The 27403-nt window shown below is 46.1% G+C and overlaps 2 protein-coding genes across 2 annotated transcripts in view; both read right to left on the minus strand.

Annotated features, from left to right (window-relative positions):
• Positions 1-9331, minus strand: part of TMPRSS6 (transmembrane serine protease 6) — a 20048-nt gene extending 10717 nt beyond the window's left edge. The window contains exons 1-8 of the mRNA XM_052668722.1: positions 8634-9331; positions 7277-7433; positions 6951-7093; positions 6694-6761; positions 5293-5477; positions 1999-2040; positions 1040-1244; positions 537-673 (exon numbers count right to left, since the gene is read on the minus strand). Of these exons, the coding sequence (XP_052524682.1) occupies positions 537-673; positions 1040-1244; positions 1999-2040; positions 5293-5477; positions 6694-6761; positions 6951-7093; positions 7277-7424 (928 nt within the window). The 5' untranslated portion in view covers positions 7425-7433; positions 8634-9331. The remainder of the gene's footprint in view (positions 1-536; positions 674-1039; positions 1245-1998; positions 2041-5292; positions 5478-6693; positions 6762-6950; positions 7094-7276; positions 7434-8633) is intronic.
• Positions 9332-12037: 2706 nt separating this feature from the next.
• On the minus strand, positions 12038-25582 carry IL2RB (interleukin 2 receptor subunit beta). Its single transcript, XM_052668730.1, has 10 exons — positions 25282-25582; positions 24052-24149; positions 23624-23750; positions 21877-21979; positions 20630-20738; positions 19538-19686; positions 18700-18871; positions 16838-16934; positions 15460-15544; positions 12038-14057 (listed from the first exon to the last, which is right to left on the minus strand). Exons 2-10 carry the CDS (start codon positions 24131-24133, stop codon positions 13254-13256), a joined length of 1728 nt encoding a protein of 575 aa, XP_052524690.1. The 5' UTR covers positions 24134-24149; positions 25282-25582; the 3' UTR covers positions 12038-13253.
• Positions 25583-27403: the final 1821 nt, after the last annotated feature.

A 27403-nucleotide genomic window follows, 5' to 3' on the forward strand; every position in this document is an offset into this window, starting at 1 on the left:
TGAAGCCATTAGCTCTCATCCTATCATGGTTACCTGGGAGGTGAAGACAACCCTCACCTCACCACAACCTGCTTTCAGGTCGTTTTTAGAGAATGCATTGTGGAATGCATTCATTGAAATGTGACTCCCTTTAAGAGGCCATTTCCACCTGGCAAGAGTTTTAGCTTTCTCCTCTTGTCCAGAGAAGCATAACAGCAATGTATTTTGTTGCTTTAGTTTCTTATATTAAATTATATGAGTGTAGCTGGATGTGTGGCCCAGATTCTATCTGGTCTGTGCAGTCACAAGAGCTTGAGCTTGTTTCTGAAGTATCATGACCATTCTGGGCTCTGCTTGCCAGAGTCTGGGCTGCCTAGTCTTGAGGCAGATACTGATATGTGAGCTCAGGCCAGTGAGCAAAATTTAACTTGCTTTTTGCTCACCAGTTCTACCTTTGCAATCTTGGCCCCTAATGGGAATGGAGCACCTCTAGGTGCACTGTATTGTAGGAGATAACCTTTCTGCACTTATGGCCACCCACCTCTAGCCTTCCTCACCTTTGAGGGGCACCACCTGTGCTGAGAGGACGAAGGGGTCATAGTAGCTGTACAGGGCTTTCTTCCACACAATGGACATGACAGGGCCTGATGAAAGGACTTCCACAACAGGCTCCTGCCGGCTGCAACCATAGATCCTGAAAGGAGAACAAAGAAATGGGGAAAAATGATGGGAGTGAAGCAAGTAACAAACAAATGAAAGAGAAGAACGACAAAGAGAGAAAGCAGATGTCTGTGTTTTGTTGTCCAAAAAACATGCCCATTGTGACACTCTAACTGAATCAAATATAGGGCCAGCAGAGAGACAGCTTGTGCTGCTGTAATCTATCAGACTGCAGGGCTGACTGCGTGCTATCCCACATCAGTGACTTCAGCTCATCAGTGAGAGACAGGCATCAAAGAGAATTTCCTCTGATGAAGTCTAACACCTTCCCCTGCTGTTGTGTGTTCTGCCATCCTGCCTTGCTTCCCCACCATGCCTGCCCTGCTCAGGAGCTACTTACGAGGTGATGAGGTGTTTCTCCAGGGGACCAGCTGCGTCATACATAGCCAGGCGGTCCCTGCAGTCTGGCAGAGTCCACTCTAAGCGTAGCTTGATCATGTAGCCCTCGAGGCCATGGAGGTGCCAAAGACAACTGGAGGCCAGGTAGTCAGGGCCCTCCAGTGTTAGGATGTCATCCTCCTGGACGTAGCTGTATCTGTAGCAACCTGAACGCAGAGGAAACATAGACGGTTTTGAATGTCAGGGTGCTGTAACTGGAGGGAAGAGGGCTTAGGGGTGGTTATAAAGGAACTTAAGATATGGGATTGTCACTTGGAATATCAGTGTGGGCTCCATTTCAGGGTTAGGTTGAATCATCTCAGTGATCTCAGGTTACTTTCATGCATGTCTCAGTGACACCAATCCCCTCTTACTGGTGTCCCAGCTTCCCTCTGGTTAAGAACTGTCCCCACTCCCTTGGTTAAGCCCATCCTGTCTCAGGTTTAAAATATAACAGCACAGTCATCTTCCACTGGCTTCCTTTTCTTTTGCATCTCTTTCTTCTCTCTTCCCCATATTCTTCCCGGATTTACAACCCCCATGTTTGCTTTCCATGCTTTCCTTTTGCTTTCCATGTTCAGCTGCCTCCCAAACCTTCATTTTTGAGTAAGGTCAGCTTATAGGTGAGTTTCTAATAGCAAAGCTAATACAAATTGCCAGCCACAACACTTAAAGCACTGCTCACAATTATTGAAAACACTTTCAATCATCATTAGGACAATAGATTGCACCACATCCAATGCAGAGCCATGGAGGGAAACCCCCAGCTTTATACAATAGATTTTCTTGTGCTCCCTTGCTAGTGCTCTTATCTCCCCTTCCCAGGTTTTACAGCCTCAAGAAACTAATAGACCTTCTGTCCTCTGTAAATATCCCTCCCACAAGGTAATAAACTCAAAAGGAAAATAAAAGATAGCCTACCCAGAGTGGATTTCAGCACTACTATGTCTTTCACAGTGGATTCTGTTAGAAAAGAAATATATAAAGAAAGATAAACAAAAAGAAAAATGGTTGTATCTGCATGCTAGCATAGCAGGTGATTACTCCCTATGTAGATGACTCCCTTAAGACTTTGGCTTGGGACACTCTCCATGTACTTCTGTTCTCTCAGAGACCTGTTTCAGACATGCATTTCTCATCCTATCCCACTGTAAAATTTCCCTGGCCCCTGCCTCAAATCCAGCATCCCTAATCCCTAATTATTTCCATCCTACCACAGGCTTCTCTGCTTTTTTCCCTTTCCCACTCCCTGGTGCTACTTCAGGGGATTTTTCCCTTTCTTACCAGGGCTGAACATTGCATTAGGCACTCCTTTCCCTGGAAGCCACAGCACAGATCACAGCCTCCCGTCCCAGAGCCTCCACCTTGCTCTTTGAGTTTAGATAACTGAAAAGCATGGGATTTATTGAAGGTGGAGAAACAGGTCTCTTGATGGTGTGCTGTTGATAGCTACTGAATAGCCTACAACATCCATCTTTAAGGAATCATAGAATCATTAGGGTTGGAAAAGATCTGCAAGATCATCAAGTCCAACCATAAACTCGTCACCACCAAGAGGAGAGGGGAGCCCAGGAGTGATGCCTCTGGGCTTTAACTCATGCTTTGGAGCTGCTGGCAGCTCTGCCTTCTGGACTGAATGCTCCTGGTATCCTGGTGCTAGTCCCCAAATTAGAGAATCACAAAGGTTGGAAAGGACCTCTAAGAACGTCTAGTTCAGTTGTCAACCCATCACCACCAGGCCTGCTAAACCATGTCCCCAGGTGCTACAGCTCCACTATTCTTGAACACCTCAGTGTTCAGGACAGGGACTCCACCAAATATCCAGGTCCAGGCTGATACCGAAGTCCAGGTCTTGAAATTTTGTATCTGAAGTCATGGAGTAAATCTGATCTCTGCCCTCTCACATTACCAGGAGTTTGGCTTCTTAATTCTACTGTTACTGGTTGAGAGCTTGTGCTGTCAGGCTCTGCTGATATCTTTGTGAATAACCACAGCTTTTTAGGGTTAAACACAGAAGAGTAACTCAAAAATTCAAATGATGCCTCTGTGCCCTCCCTGAGACCACTCCTTGGTGTGGGATAGACTCCTGGGGAGAGGTTTCTGGGGATGTGCAGAGAAAAGCAACAGCATGGACTCTAAATTTACACAGAACAAAGTTACAGGGTACACAACCCTTTTAGGAGCTGGGCCCTACTTCAGCCTTCCAGCTGAACAGGGAGCAGCCAGGGATCAGGTGCAACTGCCAGAACAAGAGGCACCATGAGGTCAGCTGGGTGTGAGGACTGCTGCTGGAAACTTGTCTAGGCTGGGGATTTTGTCTTTTTTGGCTACTAAGCAAAGCTTCCAATTCTGCAGGGAGGGCTCTGGTGTTTTGTCATGGTACAAACAGATGTTGTGGAAAGGATGATCCTGCAGGCATAAGGAGAGGCACACGTGCTGTGTGTAGGGAAGGACATGCTGAGATGGCTTTACATGCTCTTTCACGTGAAGGTAATAAAACTGAGTTCCTGCAGGGAGGATGAAGGAAGTCTTGATACTCTCTGGGGGTAATGAGGGACCTGAGGTGAGTGTGGTTGTTAAAAATAAAGGACTGGAAGGCTGGAAAATGTTCCTGCACTAGTCAGTAGTCCACAGCAGCAAGAATTCATATTTAGAGCTAAGCAGGTCAGCAAGTGAGACTGTCAGAAAGCAATGAAGTGCTAATGGCTTGCTAGTAGCTGGCTATTTTTTCACTTTGCTTTTAAAGAGCAAAGGAAGCCAGAGGTTAAGACACTGGACTGAACTCACTCTGGCCCTGCAGTGTAAAAGTTTGTGGCTTAGACTGGAATGCAGGAAGGATGAGGGAAAGCAGAAAGAGCCAGAGAAACTATGATTAGCATGTTAGCTCTAAAATGGGAAGATGTGCTTTCTGCTCATGCAAATCTACCTGAAATGAAGACAGCAGTGAAACAGATGCAAAGGGAATAAGAGGAAACTGGGGACAGCTAAAAGAATGGCACCATCATTTGTATTTTTTGTGAATTACATTATGAAGCAAATAAATAGAAAATGCAAGATGGGCTGACTTTGAAGCAGTTAGCATATTGTCTTTTGACATCTCTCTTAAGAAAGTTAATTTAAGTTGGCTGAGCATAAGGTCTAGTATGCTGGAAACAAATTATAGGCAGAAACAAATGATAAGCAGAAATGAATAATTCTAACTGAAGGCAGAGAGGTGTTCCTGGGATGCTAATGCAGTTTCAACACAATCTCTTAACACAAATATATGGATGAGGGAGTGAGATCATTTTAAGAGAATCAAATTTACTTTAGGGACATCAGAAAAATTACAGCCAAATCAAAACAACTGAGACGTGGAGGGAAAAATTAAAGAAATATGAGTGGGATATATTAACATAAGATTTATCTTTGAAAAATGCAACATAACATTGTCTGGGGAAAAAAGACTTGGAGCTGTAACATTTAATGTGAAGAAGAAAGTTGGAAGTGAGATACTGTAGAGGAAAGAAGAAACACAATGTATTTTAAAACCTCTGTGGTTTGGGGCTCTGTAGGAGGGATCAGATCAGGAGGAGCAGCTAAGTTTCATTATAAAGGCTAAATACAAATTCCACTGAACTTAGATGCACTGAATGCAGACACATCCTGTAGCCCTTTACCTAGCACACATTTAGAGAACTTCTGTAGGATTTCTTTTTAAACAGGCTGTGATCTTTACTTTGGGAAGGAACTGTGGCTGCTGCAATGCGTTGTCTCAGAGTAAGACTAATGGTGGCTTAAATATGTTGACTTTGTTCCCTCAGTCAAGTAGACTGGCATATGAAAGGAGACAACGAAAGGAGACAACCTAGTTGATCAGCTCAGTTCAAAATTTGCAATAAAGTCATGAGCTGTGCAAGATGTTTCTTCACAGAAGCCAAGGCTGACTGGGAGAAGGTGAAAAAAAAATTGTTACCTAACTGGTCTTGATCAGCTGCCTCTCCAAGAATGTTTAATCTTTCAAATAAAGGATGTTCATTATGAAAGCTGAATTACTCTATGAGGCAGAAACATATGTAATTGTCTTGATCTTTATTCCTTCCTTATCCTCTTAGATTTGTTCTATTTCCTTCAGTGGTGACTTCTGCTCTCTTCCTATAACCTCTCTTCAGCACCTTTGGCCAAATTTGGGCCATTTCTGACTGCTTAGGCCACATTTGAGCAGCTGGTACTTACCCAGCAGAATCAGAGAGTCTGGATTGACCCTGTACTCTGCCTGGTAGGACAGGCTGCCCGAACTGTTGAAGCTCTTGGTAAGCTCTTGGTGGAGCACTGCATTTACCCTCTCAGCAGTCATCTCCTTCTGCTGACTCTCAGGAATTTGGAGGGTAATCCAGAAGAAGAAGGTCAAAGCCCCCTCCCTAACAGAGAAACAGCATGTTAAATATCTTCTGGGGTGGCAAACACAGGAGATTAAACCCCCAGTGTTTATCCACAAATCCAAGCATTTCTGAGAGGACTCTCAAACTCATTGCTCAGAAGAATTACTGTGGCTGGTGTAAAAGAGCTGCTATGGCCACAGTACTAGTTAAAGCTCAGGCCTTTGCAGGAGGAATCCATTTTATGCCATCTGCCTTTAGTGATGACCATACACAGGCAAATTAATGCAACCAAGTCTAGTTAAATGAGTAGTATCATTTCAGGTACAAGTGACCTTTGGTTACTGCTGACCAGGATCTGAAATGACACCCTCAAGATTTCATTGTATCACCTCTCCATGGTGGCAAGGGGATGATGTGCAACTCATTACCTTATCACAAGCCATTAATACTGGGGAGGCTCAAGTTGCTGGAGACTGGGACTGGGAAGGCTTTGTCCAACCAGCTGACAGAAAACTGGGTGGTGGATGGGAAAGGACTGGGGAAGGGATGTTGAAGCAAAATTTTCTTCAGTAAAAAGCTAGAGGAAGAATTGCAAGTGAGAGAATTCCTTCCTCTTTGAAAATAGAGTCACATCAAAATTGGATTTTTGTTTATCTGAAGGACAAGTATAGGGGTGTAGTTTTCCATGGAGGAAAAATAACCAAACACAAAAAAACAGAAGCAATTGTATATATCAGTTTGGAAGTTATTCCAGCTTTCTTGAATTACTGTGATGGTCCCAGATCTGTCCCATTCTGCTGTTCCCTATTCCCAGCTGGAGCACGTGCCTTGGCCAAAACACCTTTTCCAAAGTGCATTCTGACCTCTCCATTTTGGTGCTTAGAATCAGGACACAAAAAATGACTTCCTCAAATTGGAGAAATTGATTTTCAGCTGCTTAGTTTTTACTGAGAATGCCAAGCCCAGATTTTTTTTGTTGCAGTTCTTCTCAGTCAGTATTTTCCCTCACTTGAACTTCTGTCCCTTTGAGAAGAAAAAAAAACGATTTTGGCTTTTCATCTTGACCATGGATGAATATGAACATCAAAACATCCATAGCTCTATCATACTGGAGTGACTGGACATGGACTGCCCAACCTAGCCTTGTGCTCATAGTGGTAACTGCAGCAGCTTGTCATGGCCAGATTTCAGTGAAACCAACGTACAAGGGAACTTTCTCCTGCAAACAAGCAAAAATACCGTGGATGTTACTCACCCAAAGGCATACACTGTGCTTGAGTTGTAATACCGACCCAGCTCTGTGGAATGAATGAGATCCTTCAACTGCAATGAGAAAGTCACTTGATAACAATCATGCAATGATTACAGTGATGAAGTACGTATCTCCAGCCCTCCATCCCTCTTGCTGCACAGACCCACCAGGTCTGTTATTTAGACGAGGATATTTGACCCCTTCCTCTTTCACTCACTGAACTGCCTCAGGGCCAGCTCTCGTCATAATATTGCCCTTACCATGTTCTGGAGTTTAGCTGACTCCAGCCAGAAGGCTCTGGATTCCACCTGCCCAAGCTCTGAGAAGTATCGGCGATTGAGGACCTGGAGGCTGCCGGAGTAAAACTGCAGGATGGTTGGTTCCAGGTGCCATGGTTTGTAGTCTGCCAACAGAAGACACTCATAGATTACCTTGCTATATGTAGGAGAGAGGGATTTGCTCAGTAATTTACCCATTTTTCATCTATAAAGATCACCAAAAGTCACGAGTGCTCTTTGGCCTGGACATTGCCTTTACTATACCCCATCCACCTCCTATACAGGTATAAAATATGTTGAATTTTTACCTAGGAAGTACCATGTTGCTGCAGCAGCTCCAGCCAGCAAGAGAAAGACTATTCCAAGAGACACATAGCGGAGGCGGACACGTGAGTTAGTCTCTGAATCACTCTTTGAGAGGGAGCTGGCATCTTCCTCCTGTTCCTCGGCCTCCATCAGGGGTATCTAGTGACAGAGTTTACCATAATCAGGATGAGTTTCCAACAACCTCTTACATGCATCTTGGGAAGTGCAGTCAGCTCTGTGATCCTCTCTCCAGATCTATATCCCCCAAGATATCTGTGGACTAACCATCAAACATTTTGCTCAGTGCAAATGCAAGTTGAACTTCTATATAAGTAGAAGACAGGTTTCTGGGACACTGTCCCATCTGTGCTCCCTGGGAATCCCCCAGTTTTCAAAGAAAGTCATAGAATCATAGGATTTGAAGGGACACTTAAAGGCCATCCAACCCAACTCCCCTGCAATGAACAGGGACAGCTACAGCTAGATTAGGGTGCTCAGAACCTGGTCCAGCCTGAGCAAGAATGTCTCCACGAATGGGGCATACACCAAAATCCCTGAGTTTCCTCTCCTTCTGCCCAAAACACAAGTGAGTACATTAATAAAATTCCTCACAGACAAGATTGTTGTCCCCTCAGGCTGGGGATGGTTTTAAAACTGATATTTTGTTGACCTGGAAATCAACACAAAAATAAATCAGTGCCCTCAATTTCATAAAGAGGTCGCGCACAGCAGCCCCAGCCTGGGAGCCTGAAGTTGCACTTTGCTCTCAGTCCCCACAAGCAAACAAACCGTGCCATTCCCACACACACACACATCCCAGGGCTAAGCCCATGGTGGCCCTGACTCAGGGGCTGTGCTAGCACATTGAGAGCATGCAAACAACTTCCATCCTTGGGGATCGTTCACAGGACAAAGACTTCTTGGCCTGCCTCCTCTCCCCCCCATTACTGAGCCTTAACACTCCAGGCTGGCTTGCAGTACAGAGACATGCTCACACGATGTAAACACCAAGCGATCCACTCCAGAAAATCAAACCTAGCTTGGCAAACATCGACTCTTTGACACACAGCAGCACAGTGCTTGCTCTGAGGCACTCTTCCAGAGGTGCATGCAGTACAAACAAGCCTAGCAGGGCTTCCCTGCAGGGTCACCTTTCTGTGGGTTCTCCTCACCGAACCCATTGGGCAGCCTAGGGGAGCCGCTACTGTAGGATCTTTACAGCAACAGCAGACATAAGCAAAGAACCACAAACCAAGGGGCGGGCGAGGGGAGGAGAGCAGGAAACAACAGCAGAAGAACCTCTTTCTTTGAAGGTTTAATTGTAGACACAGGGGTTTCCCCCCGGAGCTACAGACCTACCTTTGAAACCTGCTGCTGCCTTGCGAGGATGAGCCCACACCCCCCACACGAGGCAGCTCACACACGCACAGGGAGGGAGAGGAGAGAACATCTATTTACCCAGGCTCAAGGTCTCTTCAGGGATCAATAATTGGATGCCATGTCCCTTCAGCTCGGCCTTTGTCCTGCACTGTCCCGCTGCGGTGGGTCAGCACACCCTGTGCACTCAGAGATCGAGATTTCAGAGGCTTGCTGCAGGAGATCTGCAGTCTAGGAGCACCTCCAGCTGTAGCGAGAGCAACCCTGGAGTCTGATGCAGGTAGTTAGGCTGTCCTCCTCAGAGGATGGAGAGTTGCTGAGCGACTGTTGTATGTTTCAGACACCCTCCTTGGTCCCATTGGGTGCTGGCAGGCAGAGCTCCTTGTCTGACAGGCGTAGAAGGCTCAAAAGAGGGAAGCAGACTGCATGCAGTGATGGCAGCAGTCGTGCTGATGAAAGCAAAGCACAGTGTCCATCAGTACAGACCTGAAGATGTCCCTCTGGTCTTCCTGGGCTCCGTGCTGCCCACTGTCCTGCTGTGGTGCTCCTCACACTCAGTTGCACCACTACTCCCTCTTTCCTGCAGCATCTGCTGCCTTCTATTCCCAGGTTCTTCTTGCCTGCACTACTTTCTCCCTATGGCCCCGCAGCTCTGTTTGTGTCCCTTATTTTTCACAGTGTAAATAGAGCTATCCTGTCAATAAAGCTGGGAGGAGAACACATGGTCTACTCTTGAGCCAGGACTGAGTTCCAGCCAATGGGGGGCCAACTTGCGGTTGAGTGGCATTCTGAACCTGCCTGGCCTATGTAGGACTCAGTGCTTCCTCCTTGCAGTCTGTGGAGGTGTCACACAATCAGGTTGGGTTTCTTCCCATCATCACTGTTGTAGCAGCTTTGTGGTGGGTTTTAGTAGAGAAAATGTTAAGTGTGGATGAAACCTGCAGCTTTTGACTGGGAACGTGTCAATGTGGTTATCCTGACTAAGCCATTGCTGCACATATGGGAAACTGAGGCATGCAATGATAATAAGAGATGCTTTCAGAACTGCACTTTCAGAAATGTCTCTGAGCCAAATTTTCCCTAGATAACTGAAGAATAGCTGTATCTCTAAGTGTAAATGTATGGCTTTCCAAAACTTACACTATGAGAGTTTGCCACAGTGGGTCAGAACCCAGCTGAGGGTATTTCCCAGTGCCAGAGATCTTACTTTTTTGTATCCATCTTTCCTGGAAAGAAGCACCTTCCTTCTCTGGTATTTTCAGAAGAACAAAATATACAGGATTTCAATCTGATCTATCTAAACATACCACATCTATCACCACAGCCTTTTGAATCAACCAAGGACCCAAAACCTTGATCAGATTTGACTTCAGAGGAATTCCTTTATTGCAAATACTATTTACTTACTGCTTCTCCACAGCAAAAAAAAAAAAAGAAACAAAATAAAAACAAAACAACCAACAAACAGGAGGAATGTGGGATGTGGCTGAGAGTGATGTTGCAAATAAAGTATTTTGGAAAGAGGGAGATGAGAGATGTCAGAGAGATGACAGCTATCTTTGTTACCTCCAGGTTTAAGATGAAGAGAGGACTGGTGTCTGTGGCTGTTGGCCGAGCTGCTGTTCAGTTTCGGTATGACTCTGGTACTGATGGACACTGTCATCTGTGTTCTGACTTGCACTGCGTGTTCACATCAGCTTGGGACGGGAACGTTTGCCCCTGTGACATTTCCAGAGAGCTCTCAGGGACCCAGAATAGAAAGGGCCCCATATCACTGAGTGTTGTGTCACTGGTGTTCACAACCTGGGTTACTCACATACGAGACCACATGACCTCATCTTCCTGGAAGAAAGGTCCAGTTATCGACAGATCTTATGTTGAGCGCTTCCTGCCGCAGAGTGTCACACATTCACACCCAGTGTGGCTGCTAATGCAGTGCTAACAGCTTGCCGGTTCGAAAGCTGTCAGCATTTTCACAAGGGGGAAAATTACTGAACCAGCAGGATGGTCCTCGGGGCCCCACAGCAGGATTCACTTCCAGCTCTGCTCTCTGGGCACATCTCAGTAGAACTGCCTCCTTCTTATGGCAGTATACCAAACTTCCTGTGTTTGCTGTAGCTAAGACATCTTTCTTTCTTTCTTAACCTTGGCAACCTGTGAAGTGGTGCATCTGGCCCTCAGAATTTCAGTCTGACCCTTCTCCTATTTGCCTGAATGTTGGAGCTGACTCAGAACCTGCTGAAGTCCATAGGTGAAATGCCATTCACTATGAAGGGCTTCTGATAGTTTACTTGCAGCTGTGTCCTTCAGGCAAACGTCTTTTGATACATCCCCTTTCTTTGCCCTGGCTTCAAAACCTGCTTGCCCACACAGTGCAAATACCCCTGTTTTAGGTGGTGGTGTGCCTTGAGAAAGGGAGGAGCAAGAGGGCTAAAGGTATGTTCGTACCATCTTTACCAAGCTTTACCTAGTCCCGCATTTAGAAAATCATTTAGATGCCTCCCCTCCCCCAAATCCAAATGAAACCCTGATTCCTTAATATTTCTTTTATTTACAAAGAGGAAAAAGGGGTAGGTTTTTTATACTCGTTATAGCAGCAAGAATAATTGAGAAGCTTATGAAGGTCTACATAGGGACAGGAGAACCATCAGTAGAACTGGGATCCTTGACCTATGTAAGATAACAATTTCCCTGTTGAGGCAAGGGATTCAGTGTCTCCTTTTGAGCTCCACCTGCAAAGAATCCCAAAGCACAGCAAATAGCTGGGCAAATCTTGTGCTTGCTCATAGAATCATAGAATCATAGAATCACTAAGGTTGGAAAAGACCTAAAAGATCATCCAGTCCAACCGTTCACCTATTCCCAATAGCTCCTACTAAACCATGTCCCTCAACACAACATCCAGCCTTTCCTTGAACACCCCCAGGGACGGTGACTCCACCACCTCCCTGGGCAGTCCGTTCCAGTGCCTGACCACCCTTTCTGAAAAGTAATACTTCCTCATGTCCAGCCTGAATCTCCCCTGCCGCAGCTTGAAGCCATTCCTCCTGGTCCTATCACTAATAACACGAGAGAAGAGGCCGACCCCCAGCTCACTACAGCCTCCCTTCAGGAAGTTATAGAGAGCAATGAGGTCTCCCCTGAGCCTCCTCTTCTCCAGGCTGAACATTCCCAGCTCCTTCAGCCTCTCCTCATATGGCCTGTGTTCCAGACCCCTCACCAGCTTTGTTGCCCTCCTCTGAACACGTTCCAGGGCCTCAATATCTTTCTTGCAGTGAGGGGCCCAAAACTGGACACAGTACTCGAGGTGCGGCCTCACCAGTGCTGAATACAGGGGAACAATCACCTCTCTGCTCCTGCTTGCAACACTGTTTCTGATGCATCTAGGAAGCTGTGGGGGTATTCTTCACCTGATATGTCCAGGAGGCAAAGGGTCAGTCTACATCTTGAGGCGAATGAAGAAGCTGATAAGCAGAGGATAAGGGTTGCCCCAGACCTTTCTGTTGTAGGCAGAATCAAGTCCCTTGAGCAGCTCTTTTGAGGTGATACTCAAAGGGATGGCAAAAGTACCAAGAGGATTGATAACTTTGAAAGTTTTTGATCTTAGAAGAAAGATCTGTAGCAATAAATTGGTATTTTCCCATTTCTGAGTACTCCTGAAACACGGCAAGAGAAGAGACAGACAGTACAGATGTTGAGTGCAAGGATGGATGGAAGCAGAACAGCATGTCTCGCTCTGCCTTAATGCTTCTCTTCTGTGTTATTGCTGCTTATCAACCCAGATATGCAAAGAAGAAAAGTAGTCTCTGCAGCCTTCATTTTTTTTTTTGGTGCATGGATTGAAGTTTTCTTTTCAGTGAAGGTGCTGATTCGTGAGTTAGTTTTCTGGGCTCATTTACCATATCTTTGCTGCTAACTAGGCAATGGTTTCCCCTGAGCAATGGAAGGAATGGGCAGCACCTTTACGACGTTTTCCACTAATACAGGATGTGGAATGAACTACTCTGCAATCAGCTTATCGTAGTCAAATAATGGTATTTTGCCAGAAGAGCAGAGAGGCTTTCGATTTCATGAAAAATATTGCAGCAAGAATGGGAAATTATGTGTGTTCTTTTTACTGCCATCATTAGACTTGGGGGGGAAAATGGAAGGGGAGGGGATTTCCCCAGTATTTTTAACCCAATAATGGGGATTTCTTTTAACACTGCACTGCTTAGACAGCTGACACAGCTATGGCTCTGAGCTGATCTTAGAACCTGAGTTTAAAACTAGAGTGAGCAGCTCAGAATGTACTTTGATTAAAACGTGAAATGAGGAAGAACATCATAGGAAAAAAATAAAAGACACTCTGGGTTAGTCAGGAAGAGATGTCTTCATGTACTTTGTCATCAGCTTCCTCTATGAATTTACGCCTTGTCCATCCTATTCCTTCTGCAGTTTTGCATCCCTCTAGAGTAACTCTGTTCTCCAGCCTCGTTAAAGAACAGTTCCAGTGGTTCAGTGACTGGAGTCTACATTCATGCTCTGAATAGGAGAAATGTCCATCTAGTCTTCCCCACATAGAAGGTCTTTCCTATGCTTGTAGACTTCCCCCAAGTGATCCTACACAGAGCCATGGCTGTATTGGCTTTGGAGGTCCTTAAGAGAAAGGTAGGCACCAGTGTTTGGCACTTGGCTGGAAAAGGTTGTTCTGCAAAGATCCTCATCCTGGTTTTGCCTTAGAGTTGTAGGCTGAGAAAAGGAAGAGGTAGCATGTGCTGCTGGAGCACTGGGATCAATTGGAAGGCCTGCTTTCCCACTTGATACATCAGAAGTATTGTTGTCATGTAGGTCTGGTGAGTCAGGAAAGTCTATGTCCACCTGGCATGTGGCCTCAGCATATTGTAAAGCTGCTTTTTCAGTCATCTGCTCATCCTGCTTCAGAACTGGTGTTGGTGAGGTGCTTGCTCTTGACAGGGAAGTCACGGCCCACTGGGTTTCACTTTGTGTCTCTGCCACGAAGGAGATATTTTGGAAGCCCTGGATCCCATTTATACAGTGCAGAAAGTTATAGGGCAACACTGGCATGTCCTCTGCCAGTGTGCAGAGGTCTGGGGAGGGAAGATCATGGTAAGTCTCGCTGTCCTCGCTGCCACTGCTCTCCTGGGTGAAAGGCTCATATGTGAAGTAGACCTGACAGGGCTCGATCTCAAAGGAGTTGGGAAGGTGGAAGAAGAAGTAGCCCTGGTTGGTGAAGCAGCTGGACACAGAGTGTCCACTGGTTTCTGAGGGAGGATCAGGTGCCAAAGTTCCCTTGGAAAGCTGGGATTCCTGATCGTTCTTCTGCATCACCTCCAGCATTGAGATTTCTGGGGCTGTACTGTTCACACACATGGCAGATGTGGAGAATGGGGAGGAGAGCCATTTCTGATGGGAAAGAAACATAGGAGAGAGACTGTTATGCTCAAAATATAACACAGTGAGGAACAAAGAGCCTCTTCTTCTGAGCTATTAAGTGGCCTTTTGTCTGCCCAAGCAATTGGAACTGGGGATACGGAAATCCACGTCTGTGTTGTCCCAATTGCAGTGTTTCAAAGGCACTATATCTTTCTGTCACTACAAAATCAATATCAGATCTTGCAAATCCATTTTGAGATTTCTGGAGGTAATTGAGGAGGGATGACTAAAAGGAAAGATGAGGAGAAAAGGAGAGAGAAGAGAGAAGAGAGAGGAGAGGACAGGAGATGAGAGGAAAGGAAAAAGATAAAGTGACAAGACTGGAATGAGGAGTGGAGGTGGAAACAGAGAAAGCAGTACTCAGCTGTGTCTCATGCAATCTATTCCTAGGAACTGAACCAATTTTTAATACTTCTACATGGCTGCATGCAGCTCTCTTGTCTGAACTGCTCTTCCCATTTGACTGTGACTGGACTTTTACATTCACCACAAGTTACATCCTGCAGTGTGCCGTTATCCTTATAAATAATCTGGTTTTGATAATATCCAACTTAATTTCATTTATAGACAGTAAAGCAAATTCTTCTAGTTTTTTCAACACTGAGAAAGTGACTCTGATGCCCACTGCACCTCCCCCCTGGCACTCTTCCCTTCTAAGTTTAGCTTTCAAAGGCTTTTTGCACTTAGACTTTTCCAAAGCTTTGCTGTCCTATGGATCCTCTGCATTTTGTCTCCATCCATCTTAAAGTGAGATTGCTCATGGGACCACCTCCCAGTCTTGCATCTGATGCTCCCTTTAAAAATGCACAGAATGGTAATTGTCTCCTTGCAGCTGCCCATATTTAAGAAGAATCTGGGGAAGGAAGAAAGAGGTGAAAGAAAAGGTGGGGAAGGAAAGGAAAAGAAAGAAGAATGTAGAATATGGCTAAATATCATCCAGAATAATGGTAATTCACATCAAGAGCAAAGGTAAAGCCATCAGCCAGGAGGGAGAGAAAGCAGAAAATCCGTGAAGAGCTGGGCAGTCTGGGACAGGTGGAGGGAAAGAAGCAGGCTGGAAGGGGATCTGAGAGGCCAAGCTGCCTCCCACAAGTTCTTTTTATTTTCTCAGGGTGTCCTGTTAGGGGAGCAGCATGCTGAGGTTTGCGTGGTTTGCCGTTTCTCAGTTCTGAAATCAGAGATGCATCAACCGGGTGTCAGGTTTTAGGTCAAAAAATAAAACTCAAGCAGAGAACCCAGCATCTGGTGCTACAGACACACGGGCTGTGTGTGCACGTGTAGGTCCACGCACCCGATGTCTGCCCAAGGCACAAGCATCTGGACCATCCTCTCCCTCATTTTTCCCTAATAACCATCTGGACCCTTCTTGTACCTGAATGTCGCCTCCGTGAACAGAGATGAGTGGGGGAAAGAACTTCTCAGGATCTGGGATGTGAATCTTCAGGATCTTCTTAAACCTTGAGAAAAGAGAAGGAGATTGAGAAACGAAGTAGGGCCTGATCCTAAACTCTCCGGCACTGTGGTGGTGGAGGAGCACTGCAGCTCACAGGTACCATCTTGATGTGGGGGAAAGGTAAAGTATAAGAGTGATCCCAAAGGCTCACAACCAACAGTTCACAGCCTTCTCTACCTTGGTGGTCACCTTAGCATCTCCATTGCCCTCTGCTCATTTATAGATCTGAAAAGGTTTCTTGTTTTCACGGCCCTGCTACTGCCAGATGTCCCTCTCTTTGCTCACACAATAACTCAGTGGACCACATGACGTGAACAGGACCTCGCCAAATGATACAGCTGGAACTTATTGGATGTGCAAGCCCATGAGAGCATGCCATACAACAGTAGAATGACCTCTGCTTTACTGAAACCAATGTGTTGTCACTTGAGGCAGCATGAAGTGATATCATCTGCTCCTCGGTCCCTTCAAGAGGTTGGCTGATCCTGTCAGCACATTGCTAGTGCATTGCTGTGGAATGCTCAGAGAAGAGACCCTTCTGACTTCTGGAGGCAATCAAGGCACTCTTGAAGCATGAGGATTTGCTAGTTTTTAAATATAAACTAACATCACTTGAATACAAACTTACATCACTGCAGATGCTATTTTTATTCATGCATGTCTAATCCTTCCTTGCATCTTACCTCAGCATTATCCTTCATCCAAACTCACAAGTTAATTACACTCTGTGGAGATAGGCCTCTTTGTCTCCCTGTGTGCCATATAGCTAGTCCTTCCTCACCTTTTTGTTATGACTGAAGGCAGAGCACAGTGAGCAGTGATTTTACTTGTCTCCATCTTAAGTTAATACCTTTCTTCTTTCTTTACAAAGAAACCATCTCAACTTCTGCTGCCTTCTTCCCTGAGAACATTTTTGTCACCAGTATCATTTGGTGGCACAGGCTGATCGGGGAGATGGTGGAGTCACCCTGGAGGTGTTCCAGAACTGTGTGGATGTGGCACTGAGGAACGTGGTTAGTGGGCATGGTAGGGGTGGGCTGATGGTTGGACTGAGTGATCTCAGAGGTCTTTTCCAACCTTAACGACTCTACAATTCTATGATTAGTGCCCAGTTTCTCTGTGCCTGTCCAGAGAAGAGAAAACCTGAAGCCGTTTCTAATCTCACTTCAAAATGCTGAGACATGATTAATATGAGTCTCTCTGTATGCCGAGTAATGCTTGTTAAAAAATAAACAAGAATATGAAAGACACACAATATACAGCAGAGCAGGAAACAGGAAAACTGATTCTCATTTACCATCTTGGGGTCCGTAAGTTTATAAGGAAGGCAGACCCAATGATCACAAAGACGCACGTGCTCACTATGATCGCTGGCAGGACTGGCCGGGATGTTCCTGCAGGATAGGAGACAAGGAGGGAGTTGCCATGAACATTTAGCCAGGGTTCTGGGCGTTGGAGCTACAGCACATTCATGGCTATTCAGACTGATCTAACTAAGTCTTTCCATGTTATTATTATATGATGAGTTGCTAATAATAATAATAATAAAAATATAGCATAATGCAATGTAACATAATACAATATAATTATAATGAGATGGGATGGGATAGAATTGAATAGAGCAGAATATATAGGTCAGATAAATGAGTTCTTCTCTGTTATGTGGGATGCGTTGCAGCTTTGATGGGTTTCAGTGTCTGCTTGGCATGGTTTAACAGATAATTCTCGCTAAACAGCTGGAACTCCCTCTTCATAACAGCACCACAGCTGAGGACTGCCATGGATGAGGTGTCACAGTCCACTACTAGAAGTGCTCAACATCGTGCCCTATTCATTGCAAAAGGAAGCAGGGAGTCCTACAATCAGTTTAAGAGGGGTTGCGGAATTCAAAGAGCATTATGAGTCAGTGGAAAAATAGAATCATGGGGTTCATGAGTCTGGGTGAGAGGGCAGCAGGACCAAGGAGGGACAAGGCTGGGGTCAAGGGCTTAGCCTCTTCCTTTGGATATATGGAGGAAAGCTTTCAGAAAGCTACAGCTTTCCACCACATGCTAATTTTGACACTTGAATTGTAAGGATAGGACAAAGTGAGTGAATTTCCTCATTACTAGCTCTGCCAGCATTCCTCAACCTTTTCTGGCATCATCTCCAACTTTTTTAATCTGCCTCTTTCACACATCTCCCAAAGGCACCTTTGCCTGGTCATGCTGTTCTGGTGCCTGACTCCTCTGACTGCTACCCCCATCTCCTTCCATCCCTAAGGCCCCTTGCTGTGGGCCTGCACAGCTTTTCTGTAGCACTTGTGAGGAAGCAGAGAGATATGAAAGAAGACAGTTTCAGAAAGCCCTTTCTTTGCCTGTCCTTGAGACACTACTCACATCACTTTGTCTCCTCTGCCTTTGGTACCCTGGTTATCTTTGGGTCTTGGTTGCTATGACAACTGGTTGCGGCTGTATCCTGTTCATTGACATCACACACTGTCAAAATTTGATCGCCACAGCAACACAGTGCCCTTTCTAAACATAGCTCCTGTGTTTATATCAGCATCAGGAACAACAGGGAGGGACTGGGCAGGGACAGAGCAGGGTGACGTGAAGAGGAATAACCTCTAGCAGCTTGTTTTCCAGGAAAGATGTGGCAGAGACCACAGCTCATGACTCACTACAGAGGCTTGCTCAGAGCTTTGTATTTCAAGGCTGTAGGTGTCCACCATGCTGTGGTTAATGGTAATGACTGGTGCAACTCTCAGCAGAGCTTTTTGGGAGGGACTTACACACCTGTAAATCTCTTTCCTTCTCTGAGACTTTGCTTCCTAGACTCAAGTCTCATTGCACCGATCAGTGTCTTCACTGAACTGACCCTGATTTGTACCTTCTGAATTTTGCCTGCCCTCTGGGAGGCAGAGGGGTTGCTGCTATTTAATCTGTTGGGACTGGGAATCTTTGTGCTTATGTGCTGTTAAGCCAGACTGACCTGACAGATTAGGAGGAACTGACAGTTTCCAATCATCTCACTGTTCTTCAGTTAATGCAATCCTTCCTACCCCTCTTCTTCCAGATTTTCATCCTGATTTGGGCCTCCTGCCTTGGGCCTCCTGCCTTGTTTTATCTGAGTTCCCTCTTCCCTCTCCCCATCAGGCTGCCTGACTCTGATCCTTACCTTCAACATGTGTGCTCCACAGTACTGTCTTGCTCCAGTCACTCCACACACCTCTGCAGGTACTTGAGGCACCTGGCTTTGCACGGACAGCAGCCTCGTACTTCATGTTGGGGGAGAGTCTTTCAAAAGGTGCCCACATCTGGTCCTGACTAATGATGAAGGTCTTGGCTTCCTGGAACAGGGACAAAATTAGAGCATCTCCAGCATCCTGTTGTGGCTCATATATTCATTCTTTCCAAGGCCCTCAGAGAGGACCTGTCTCAGATCCCTCCACTTTGTGCATTGCTTGTTTGCACTGGAGGACAAATCTTCACTTTGCATTTTTCATCCCAGAGGATACCTGCCCGTTGCTTTGTATTCCTCATCACTTTCAGGTGTGCCCTGGAGCTACCTGGATTTCTTTCGTGACAGCACCAAGTAAAATGAGCTTCCCATCTTTTTCCATGTCATTACCAAACACTGGCAGCAGATGACACACATAAAAGGGAGAGGGGAGGCTAGCCCCTCTCCAGCTTCACAGAATCATAGAATCATAAAGGATGGACAACTAGGATCATAAAATCCAGCCGTCAGCCCATCCCACCATGCCCACTGACCACGTCCCTCAGTGCCACATCCACATGGCTCTGGAACACCTCCAGGGATGGTGACTGCACCACCTCCCCGGGCAGCCTGTGCCACTGCAGCACCGCTCTTTCTGAGAAGTTTTTCCTAATATCCAGCCTGAACCTATCCTGGCGCTGCTTGAAGCCATTCTCTATACTGTCACTTGTTTCAATCTGAGAGGAATTTCCTGGGTGATATAAGGAAGACCAGGTTTTGTATGGTGTCTACTCACTTCCCATGACTGACTTGTGGTTCGGTACCGCACTTCGTATTGCCGCTCCCCTTTCAAGTAGTGAGAGGAAATATTCAGACTCCACGTTAAGTTGTAGGTGTTTTCAGCTTTGCTGAACAGCTGAAGGTTTCCTGGAGGCCACAGTTTTACTGGAAAGAGAAAGAGAGCTGGAATGTCACCGGTGCACTGTCTGTCTGTTACCAGGTTCCAGTGTCAGACACCGTGGCAACTGGGTTGGTGCATAGGCTCACAGAGCCGTCCATGGCTGAGTGAGATCCTTAGTGATTTCCTTCTCTCTGTTCATCCTTGTTACCCACTGGCCCTGGTGACAAAAGGCCTGGGAGTACAGTAAAGGCAGCTCCTCCAGTAGCCTGTGAGAATGGCCACTGCATTCATCCTGTCTCATGGGGTTATCCACAAGGCAGTTGTATGGACAGGAAAGGAGCACAGTTGGGGTGACAGCTTCTTCTCAGCTGCTCTTTCAGAGAGCTACAGCCACAGGGGCAGGAGTTGCACAGACTGTCTGGGGTAAATCTTCTCAACCCCTGATTCCAGGCATGACTTCTTACGACTCACATTGCAGTAACTTCACTGGATGTCTTCTCAAGCCAAATAAACTCACACATCCAGCAAAAAATAAAAAAAAAAAAAAGAACTAAGAAGATGATTTTTGACTGGATTAGTGAGTTGAATCAAGTCAGCAGATTGATTCTTGGCAAAGCTGGCTTAAAGGAGAGTGGAAGCACATGTCTTGTAGGAGGGGCAGAGCAGCAAGACTTTCTCGCCTTGTAGCACGTATTTTTCAGAAAGTCAGCTGAGCTGTCATAGCTTGTTTGAAGCCAGAACTCCTATCGCAATGTATTATCATTCATCAGTGTCCCACGTACAGAGCAGAATGGGAAGTGACTGACATGACATCACACTGCACACTAAATGGCATGGGAGTCAATTTGGTCAAATTGCTAGTTGTAGCAGGGGACAGTGAAAAGAGGTAATTCTGCTGTGAGTGTTGCACAGTTGTAGACAGGGACAAGAAATTGGGTATCCCTTCATAGGGAAGCTTCAAGGACTGCAAGACAGAAGAGCACTCACTATTTCGAAGTGGACTAAAATCCTCCAGTCGCGCAGGTATAGACCTATTGTCCCCAGTCTGGCAGTGTACAGACATGGTAAGACGATCTGCAGCAGTGAAGCACTGCATCTGCAAAGAAAATTTACCACTAGTAACAAGGAGACTCATCAATAACCACTGATACTTCCAAGCATTGCCTGCATGTAAGAGAGTTAAAAATTCTTGACAACGAGTACGGGTGACACTTGTCTTTGAAAAGCATAAGCTTCAGTTTTCAGCAGAGCAAACAAAACTTTTTACTCATTTTTTGTTGTTGCTCACTGAAGAGCAGGGCACAAAATATTTTGGTACGGTATTTTGCTGGGATTGCTGTATGTGCTGACTAAGCAGGAAAAAGTTACTTTCAGCAAGTGACATTTATTGAGATAAAATATTTTGACTAAAATGCTTTATGTTCACTGGTAAGATTGAGATAACATTGGTATTCAATTTTACTCTTGAAATGAGTAGAACTCTTGAACTGATAGAACACAGTTCTGCGATGATACTAAAGAGCTATGTAAATCATACAGATCTGAATAAGAAATGGACCAAACAGCTTGATTAGAAAGAAAACATGTTTGAAAGAATAGCTTATGGAGTTGTTTACCAGCCCTACAATTTGCCTTCACATATAATGTGTGATAGTAAAAAAGCATGGCTGTTGTCAGAACTCGTTGTGACTCTGCCAATAAGGGGAATTAGCTATTTTATTTTTTCTTTCTGAAAACACAGAAATTACAGCAATTTCTGGATATGACTGAGGGAAGTACCCAACAAGCCTGAAAAAAGAGACTGATTTAAATAACGAATAATAAGCAGAGGATTTGTATCAATATTGGTTTCATTGATGTACAGCTGTTGCATCTTGCATTTGGCACATTTTACCAGGATCCACAGTAGTTAATAATTTGGAAAATGGTACTGAACTCTTCAAGGGAGATGAGGTCTAGAGGTGTCTTCAGAGCTGGGGTCATGGTCATTCCTCCTCAGAGGAAGAGATGGGGGCAACACCTAGATAAATGTGATATGGGACGCTGCACACAATCTACCCTGCACTTCTTCTGCATGGCTCACGCCCCACATAGGGCAACACACAACAAGTCCAAGCCTAAAACTGCAATCAAGGCTTGGATTTTCGTAATGCTCCTGAGAGTCACACTCTATATTCCTCAAATTGACATACCATCCTTACAATTAGTCAGGACATCCTAAAGGAATTACTCACATTATAGTCTTTGCTGAAAATCTTGATGCATCTCCTCAGCCCAGTCATGTGTTCTGCCTTGGGTAACGCACAGTGCTCAGATCTTTCAGATGAAGAATGTAACCTGGGTTTTAAACAGGAGAATTCCAGTAAGCTGGGGAATCTGTTTTACATGTAGTCAGATTTTATCTGACACTAAAGGCCTTTCAAAGAATGTTGCATCCTACCACACTCATCGAACAGCTTACAGCTAGGATATAGTCCATCTTTCCCTCCCCACTGCATCACTCAGACAAGTTTTATGTGCTGGCACATGGAGAACAAATGCATCCCAGATATTTCAAACCAAAGACAATATGGGGCTTCCAAGCTTCTGTCTAACCCCTCTGCTACATACTGATTTGGGAGACAGTTGCCAGTTTCAGCCCCTTTAAGGTTTTACTCATCTCCTTCAAGCCACTGACAGCCCTATAGCATCTCAGATACTAGGCAGGAGGCATTTTCCAAACCAGGTCACATCCCAGCCAGCCAGGAACATACCTTACTTCTTGATTCAATTCCACAGGGCAAGGGCATGTTTGGTTGTCAAGGTCCATGCACCCAGCCTCAGAATGTGTCTGCCTACTTCACCCCATTGGAGACATCTCTACTGACAGTCAGGAGCAACCTACCCATGCCAAAACCACACTAGTCTTTTCTTATGATAGGCACCCAGAGAATCCCTGGGTAGGACAGTAACTCTTCTTACTGAGAATGTCATCTTGGAGACCACAGAGAAACAGCCCAGCCCCCGCTGCAGTACTGGCTGCATACCGACCCCTCCTCCTCTGGGAGAGGAAAACATCATAGAACCATTGAAGTCAGAAAAGAGCTCTACGATGATCTAGTCTGACCATCAGCCCTCCTCACCATGCCCACTCACCACGTCCCTCAGTGCCACATCCACACGGTTCTGGAGCACCACCAGGGATGGTGACTGCACCACCTTCCTGAGCAGCCTGTGCCACTGCAGCACCGCTCTTTCAGAGAAGAAAATTTCCCTAATGTTCAACCTGTACTTCCCCTGGCACAACTTGTGGCCAATCCCTCTCATCCTATTGTTGTTACCTGGGAGAAGAGACTGACCCCCACCTCACCACAACCTCCTTTCAGGTCACTGTAGAGAGCAATAAGGTCTCCCCTGAGCCTCCTCATCTCCAGACTGAACAACCCCAGTTCCCTCAGTCACTCCCCATCAGACCTGTGCTCCAGACCTTTCACAGCTCCGTTGCCCATTTCTGGGGTGTCACTGACTCAGAGGGGCATAAGGGCCAGGGATTAAAAATGACAGGAGAACAATATATTCCTTCACTCATTGTTGCTCAGTGTGCAACTTTCCTGTCGTGTCCATCTCACTTTGGCAAAGAGCAGAAGATCCCTATAGATCTCCCTCTGCCTCTTTCTTTGCACATTCCCCTGTTCTGTCAAAAATGGCTTTCAATACAGAGGGTTGCTACTAGGGATGAAGGATTTTTGGAAAATTAACACAGCATTACAGAGTTGGGATATAAGTGGTGCTAGGCAGTTTAGAACCCCCAGACGACAAACACTGAGCAGTGACCAATATCTCAGATCACCTGGGATCGGACACAGACAGATTTCAAAGGCAAACCCTTCAGCTGTGTAACTCCACCACACCTGGCTTTGTTAGAAGGAGGCTACATTGATGTTCTCTCCAGGACACTTTCATTCAAAGCATTGCCTTCCCTCAGCCTTCCCAGTCACCCACCTGTCACAAAATTCGTACTTCGATAAAATTGTCAGATTGCACGGTGCATCAGCAAGGTCCCTGCCTGAGTTCCAGTCACAAAGGAGAGCTGCCCTCGAGTCATACCAACAAGTGAGACTGGAGTTGCCTGTCAGCAGGGAAGAGATGGACAGCATTGCGGTTGAATTAGCAATTACTTGACTTTTGGCATTAAGCAGCAACCATTAAGCCCAGACAATTCTGCCCCATCACAAACAACAGACAGACTCCTCAGTAAGATAGCTGTCTCCAGGTAAGAAAAGCAGAGCCACTCACTCCTCTGGCTGCTTTCTGCCTTTGGACATTGGAATGCTGCTAAAAGCTCTCTCATTAATGCAGCCTCCTCTGGTTGTATGTTACAACGTGGGCATTACTCAACAACTACACCAACACAAGAGATCATTTCTTACCTTGCGTAGAGTCCGATGCCAATGAGAGAGGAATCAGAATGAGCAGCAAGAGGTGGTACAGAAGCAGTGAGGAGGGCTTCATCTGTTCTGGGGACACACTGAAAGAGAGAAGATCCCCCACACAACCTCGTTCAGCAGTGCTAATTAAGAAGTTGTCAACTCACGTTGGGTATCCACTCTCCCTGAGCTCAAAACCAGTGTTCGTCTTCCACACTCAGAAACTCATACCCCTTCTACTCCAGTCTGGTTTTCCTCAGCACTTTATCATTTTCCTGCCTTGGTGCTGCTTTGCTCAGCACTGAAACCATCCACAGAGTGACACAGATGGGCTGTTTGCAGAGTTGATGCCTTCTGGAAATGTGTGTGAGCACACAGTACTCTGCACACACTGTTTCAGGCTGCTGCTGACTCAGGTAGAGAATGCTGCCGTGGCTGCACACGGCTTTTTTTGGTAAGTCCTGGGACTGAAATCACTAGGGGTCTGCTGAATGAGAGGGCTGCAACTACCAGAAGTTGGCTTAGGAGGTAGATTTTGAATTGGGATTGGGAAAAATCAGGGAAATTTACCAAGCTCTGGAAAGGCAAAGATTTACCATATCATAAAATATGACAGTCACACGCAAACTATGCACCATCCTTGCCAAGCAGACCCTGCATTGCCTTGAAAAGAGGTGTGCTTTCAGGCATAGCAGAAAATTCAGGCTTTGCAATCAGGTAACCCCTGCAAAGCCTGTGCAGCCAATCCCCACAAATGGGGCTTATGCTCAAGCCAGCATCCCCCTCTCCCTATCCACCTGCACACCCGTACCTTGAGGTCTGTCACTGCCTGCAGGAGAAGGGACCATCCTCACCTCTCCACACAGGCAGGGCTGGGCACAAGGCAGAGCTCTGCTGAGTTCTACTGGGGAAGTGGGAGCTGGGGGTTTTTTAAAAGGCTGGCATGCGGCATGCTATAGATCCCAGTCATGATAAAAGATTAGGATCAGAGGAAGAAAAACAGGATGACAACACATTCACAGACAAATGGGGAGAGAAAGGGAAAGAAAGAAACCAGACGAAGTCGTTTTGAGATGCGGGGTATGATTTGAGAGGATTGTGGAAAGACAGAGATAAATACGTGCTCAGCCCTCCCCAGTGACAAAAATCAGCTTGTCAGACTGAAACTCCATCCAAGACACTTCTCAGATCAGCCACCCCCATATGGGACAGAGCTGGCATCACTTGCATTACCTTCCAGTTCCAGGCACCCGGTGCTCCAGAGTTGGGGTTGCAAGGACAGATGGATGCAGGTGCTGCTGGCCCAACTGGGAGGGAAGCAGGGAGCAGGGAGAGGGGCTGGAGGGGAACTTTGCTCAGAGCACATCCACCCACCAGCCAGCGCTGCTGGCATGAGGAGACAGGCTGGTCTGCTGCAGAGCTGTTCCTCTCGTGTGTGTTCAGTCTTTGTCTGCTCCCTCTCACCTTTGCACAGGAAGCTGCTGCTTGCTTGCCTTGTCAGAATGAGACGAGGCCCCAAAGTATCGAAAAGGCTAGCGAGGCCGAGAATAAAAAGCCCCAAACCACGTCCTACTTCCTGCTGGTAAAGCAATAGGTGCAGAAACAAGGGTGGAGAATCAGGTGTTAGCTCACAATGCTCAGATATACTAGGGACCAGTTTGTAACTATTACTGGGAAGTATAAGAGAGGGAGAAAGACCTGTCCTCTTCAGGCACCATCAACAGACCTTTAACTTCCTTTTTCAGCCCAGAGAAGCTCACTTTCAGGGTCCGCATACATGCGCAGGTCAATTTGAAACTGAGGAAGGAGTCACTCTGTAGAAATACAAAATGAACCACTTCGTAAAAAATAGCTCGAGTCATTGACCTAAGCAACACCAGAATGAAACCAGCATGGCCACCAGTGCCCTAGTTTCAGAGGATCCATCCTGGGTCAGAGCTGGAGTGGAACAAGGGCAGCACTGAGCGAGCCAGCAGCACAACCCTCACACTTCAGATGGTGTGACACCACAGGAACACCTGTCCTGTAGCGTGCCTACCCAGCAAAACATCCCACTCACACCACAGAAAAAAGAACCCTTCCCTGTGAGTTGAACCTCTCAGTTCAGACAGGCTATGCTAGCCCACAACAACTGCAGTGCCTACTTCATATGGCTTAGTCCGCTCAGCAGGATGCAAAAAATACATCAATTTTCTTCTAAAGCTCAATCTGCCCCCAGTTCTCCATGGAACAGTTAATAATAGAAGAGCCGTTCACTGTGAGCATCTTCCCAACACAACTTGCCCTCCCAAGCCAATCCAGATGCACCAGTCCATAGGCCCACTAGTTGCCTGGCTCATAAATAAACTTGCACACAGATGTGAACCCACACACCTCTCTTTTTCCATACACAAATAGAATTCTCTGAAACACAACACCTCACATTTCCTGTTTGGTCTGGACAGTACAAAGATGGCCACTGGTGTGTGGCAGGAAGATGAGACTCTCCTTTTATGCACACAGTGGTCACCATTCTCCCTGCTCTTCACTCTTCTCTCTTAGAGCAGCTCAAGGCCAAGGCACATGTCCACCACCGCATTCTCCCAACCAAAAATTACAAATCCCAGGTCTGCAGGCAGTTCCTTTTTGAGGACTAAACAAACTTGGAGGATGGGGCCTCCTGTAACAACAAAGGGATGTTGGTTTCAGGTCGTGGAAAAAGGGTGTGGGAGGAGGATGGGTTCTTAGTCACAGGCAGTCCAGCCAGACAGCGGGTCTCAAGAAGATATCAGATCTTAAGAAGAGAGAATGTTGGAGCAAAACAGTGATTTGAAGGCATAGGCAGAAGCATTTTGAAGGAGGCTGCAATGTTGGGTCCTGAAAGCCATTTCTGGCAGAGCATTTCAGTTCAAACTGCAACACAGCATCAAGCACATGGACTGGTCTGGAGCACAACATCTCTTTCCTGCTCTTGACACAGTCCAGGGGTTTCAGAGGTGTCATCTGGATGCTCTTGCTGACAATCTGAAGACTGGCAAGAGAGAAACTAGAGAATGAGACCAGCCAGCCCCTGTTGAGGAAGAACATGAATGAGAATGGGCCGTATGCTTGCTTGCCCTTGTTGCAGACTGCACAAGTTGCTACCAGCAACCTGTTCAAATCAGATCTACATTTCCCAAAGAACTGGCTGTGATCCTACGTGTCCCCAGGGTATTGGAGACAGCCCTCGGGCCCAATGTGTGGCACCTGCTCTCGGCTTCTCCTGAAACAAACTCCTGGCTTTGAGGGCTTTTCTACACCACATCCAGACAGAAGATTCTCCTGATATGGATCATCAGGACACAGCATTTCCCAGAAGCTCTTAGCATGACTGCAG

The sequence above is a fragment of the Tympanuchus pallidicinctus genome, unplaced genomic scaffold, assembly GCF_026119805.1.
Source record: "Tympanuchus pallidicinctus isolate F22 unplaced genomic scaffold, pur_lepc_1.0 scaffold8, whole genome shotgun sequence".
Taxonomy (NCBI): domain Eukaryota; kingdom Metazoa; phylum Chordata; class Aves; order Galliformes; family Phasianidae; genus Tympanuchus; species Tympanuchus pallidicinctus.

Bases quoted from the DNA above. Each gene is read 5' to 3' on its own strand.
- IL2RB (XM_052668730.1), bottom strand. From the start codon at position 24,133: ATGAAGCCCTCCTCACTGCTTCTGTACCACCTCTTGCTGCTCATTCTG. The intron at 19,687-20,629 runs GTGAGTGCTCTT...TTCTCTTTCCAG, and splicing joins TTTTAGTCCACTTCGAAATA to TAAAACTGTGGCCTCCAGGA. The intron at 18,872-19,537 runs GTGAGTAGACAC...TCCCTGTTCCAG, and splicing joins CCACAAGTCAGTCATGGGAA to GAAGCCAAGACCTTCATCAT.